The sequence below is a fragment of the Herpailurus yagouaroundi genome, unplaced genomic scaffold (genome assembly GCF_014898765.1).
Source record: "Herpailurus yagouaroundi ecotype Mexico unplaced genomic scaffold, PumYag 139, whole genome shotgun sequence".
Classification (NCBI taxonomy): Eukaryota; Metazoa; Chordata; class Mammalia; order Carnivora; family Felidae; genus Herpailurus; species Herpailurus yagouaroundi.
In genome coordinates, this window is record NW_024412394.1 from 68338214 (window position 1) to 68339981 (window position 1768).

Here is a 1768-nt window from a genome sequence, read left to right on the forward strand (position 1 = left end):
CCGCGCACAGTCGCAGGCCGAGCAGCAGCGCGGCGCCGACCACACACCGGCGCAGGACGCCGCAGCCCCTCCCGGGCGGCCTCTCCCGCGCCATGGCAGGGGGGCCGGGCCCGGGGCTAAGCTCGGCGGCCCGCACGCCGCGCCCGGCCGGCAGCGAGGATGTGACCCCGCGGGCCCGAGCCGCCCACGGTGGGAACTCCCCCGCGGGCCGGGGCGCGGGCTCGGACCCGCCTCCCTCCCCGCGGTCCAAGGAAGCCTCGGCGTAACCTTATCCTGCCCGGCCGAGCGCGCCGGCCGCTGGAAGGGGTGAGGGGCGGCGTGCCGGGTGGGGTCGCGGAGGTGCAGGAGGCTCGGCGGGGCCAGAACCCGGGCTCCGGGGGTGGGGGGGGGGGCCCCCCGGGAGGGGGGGGGGGGGGGGCTCCACCCTGGCCTCCGGCGCCAGGCGGAGTTGAAAAGCTACATGCCCAGAAAAAGCGCATTCCTAACGGGGTCCTGGTTGGTAACTTCATTTTGTAGCATTAGCGTTGTTGAAGAAACACAGGAGGTAGGTGAGCTGCTAGGTTTTGCTACACGGAACAAGTTCCGATTGTCAAGCAGTTCGTGCCATTAGGCACAGCATAAAAATATATCGCACTTAGGTTCGGGTTTACAACTTCTCTCCCTCAAGAAAGGGGCGGGGGGAGGAAAGAGCACTCGATACAAAATAATCAAATTAGAGCTATTCCATTTCTAAATTCTGCCCGAAGCCAATCCATGCTTTCTCTCCGTGTTATGAAATGTGTGGGGGTGAAGGAGAGGGAAAGAGCCAGCTAAGACATCTGACAGCAGGGAGAGAGAACAGAAGTTACCATGGCATGATGTAAATCAAATTAATTTAGCTCCAAACACACACCTCCCTGCTGTCTTGCAGAGATACAGAGGGACAAATTTATCTTTAGGCAAAATGCTCCCCAGCTGGTATTTCCATCACCACCTTGACCTTAATTAATCAGACTGAACGCTCACAGCCTGAAGTCCGGTGTTGACTGTTCATTTCCAATGGTTACAATTCTTTCCCATAACCTGTTTGAGGTTTGGGCTTGGGGTTTAGGTTTGGATTTGGGTTTGTTTTCTTTAGCTGTGGCCACTTCTTTTTATGTTCTATGCTTCTATTTTCCATACTTATACATGAGACTACCCCTGCAGTCCTATTCTCTCCCCTAACTACCCACAGCTTGGACAACAGAAACCAAATATGGAGTCCCCTTCCCCCACTCCCTGAATCTCAGGAATTTTCCACAAGGAGCCCTCCTCTCTAAAACCTCTGTAGCTTAAGAAAGAGCCAGTCTATTCTCCGTCACTGTACAAAGCACTTGGGCTATTTTTCTCCACATCTAACAACACAATGGAGTCCATTCCCTGGGCCACGCCAGTCTTCAGGCTCCTGAGTGTTTCATTATGATTGACTCTTGGTTTTTTTCTTAGATGTAGCCCCGGGGCTATTGCAGATGGGCTTTGTTTTAAGGAATCCAAGCAAGTAACATTTCCCTGACACAAATTTTTAGAGAAAATCTCACATTCTGTGACTATTTAAATAGTCAGACTTGACCTATGTGTTGGATCAGAACCCTGTCTTGCAGAAGCTGTGAGACTTTGGACAAAGTACTTAACCTCTCTCAGCCTCCATTCTCTCCTGTGTAAATAGACCTATATATCTGGTAGGATTACAAAGATTGCATAAAATATTAAATGTTCAGTAACTTAAATAATGCCTGGCTCACAGAAGCTA

General features: G+C 52.9%; 1 protein-coding gene across 1 annotated transcript in view; it reads right to left on the minus strand.

Annotated features, from left to right (window-relative positions):
* The window catches only part of METTL24 (methyltransferase like 24), a 105469-nt gene extending 105151 nt beyond the window's left edge, over positions 1-318 (minus strand). Inside the window, exon 1 of the mRNA XM_040474618.1 lies at positions 6-318. Within this exon, the coding sequence (XP_040330552.1) occupies positions 6-94 (89 nt within the window). The 5' untranslated portion in view covers positions 95-318. The remainder of the gene's footprint in view (positions 1-5) is intronic.
* Between the last annotated feature and the right edge of the window lie 1450 nt (positions 319-1768).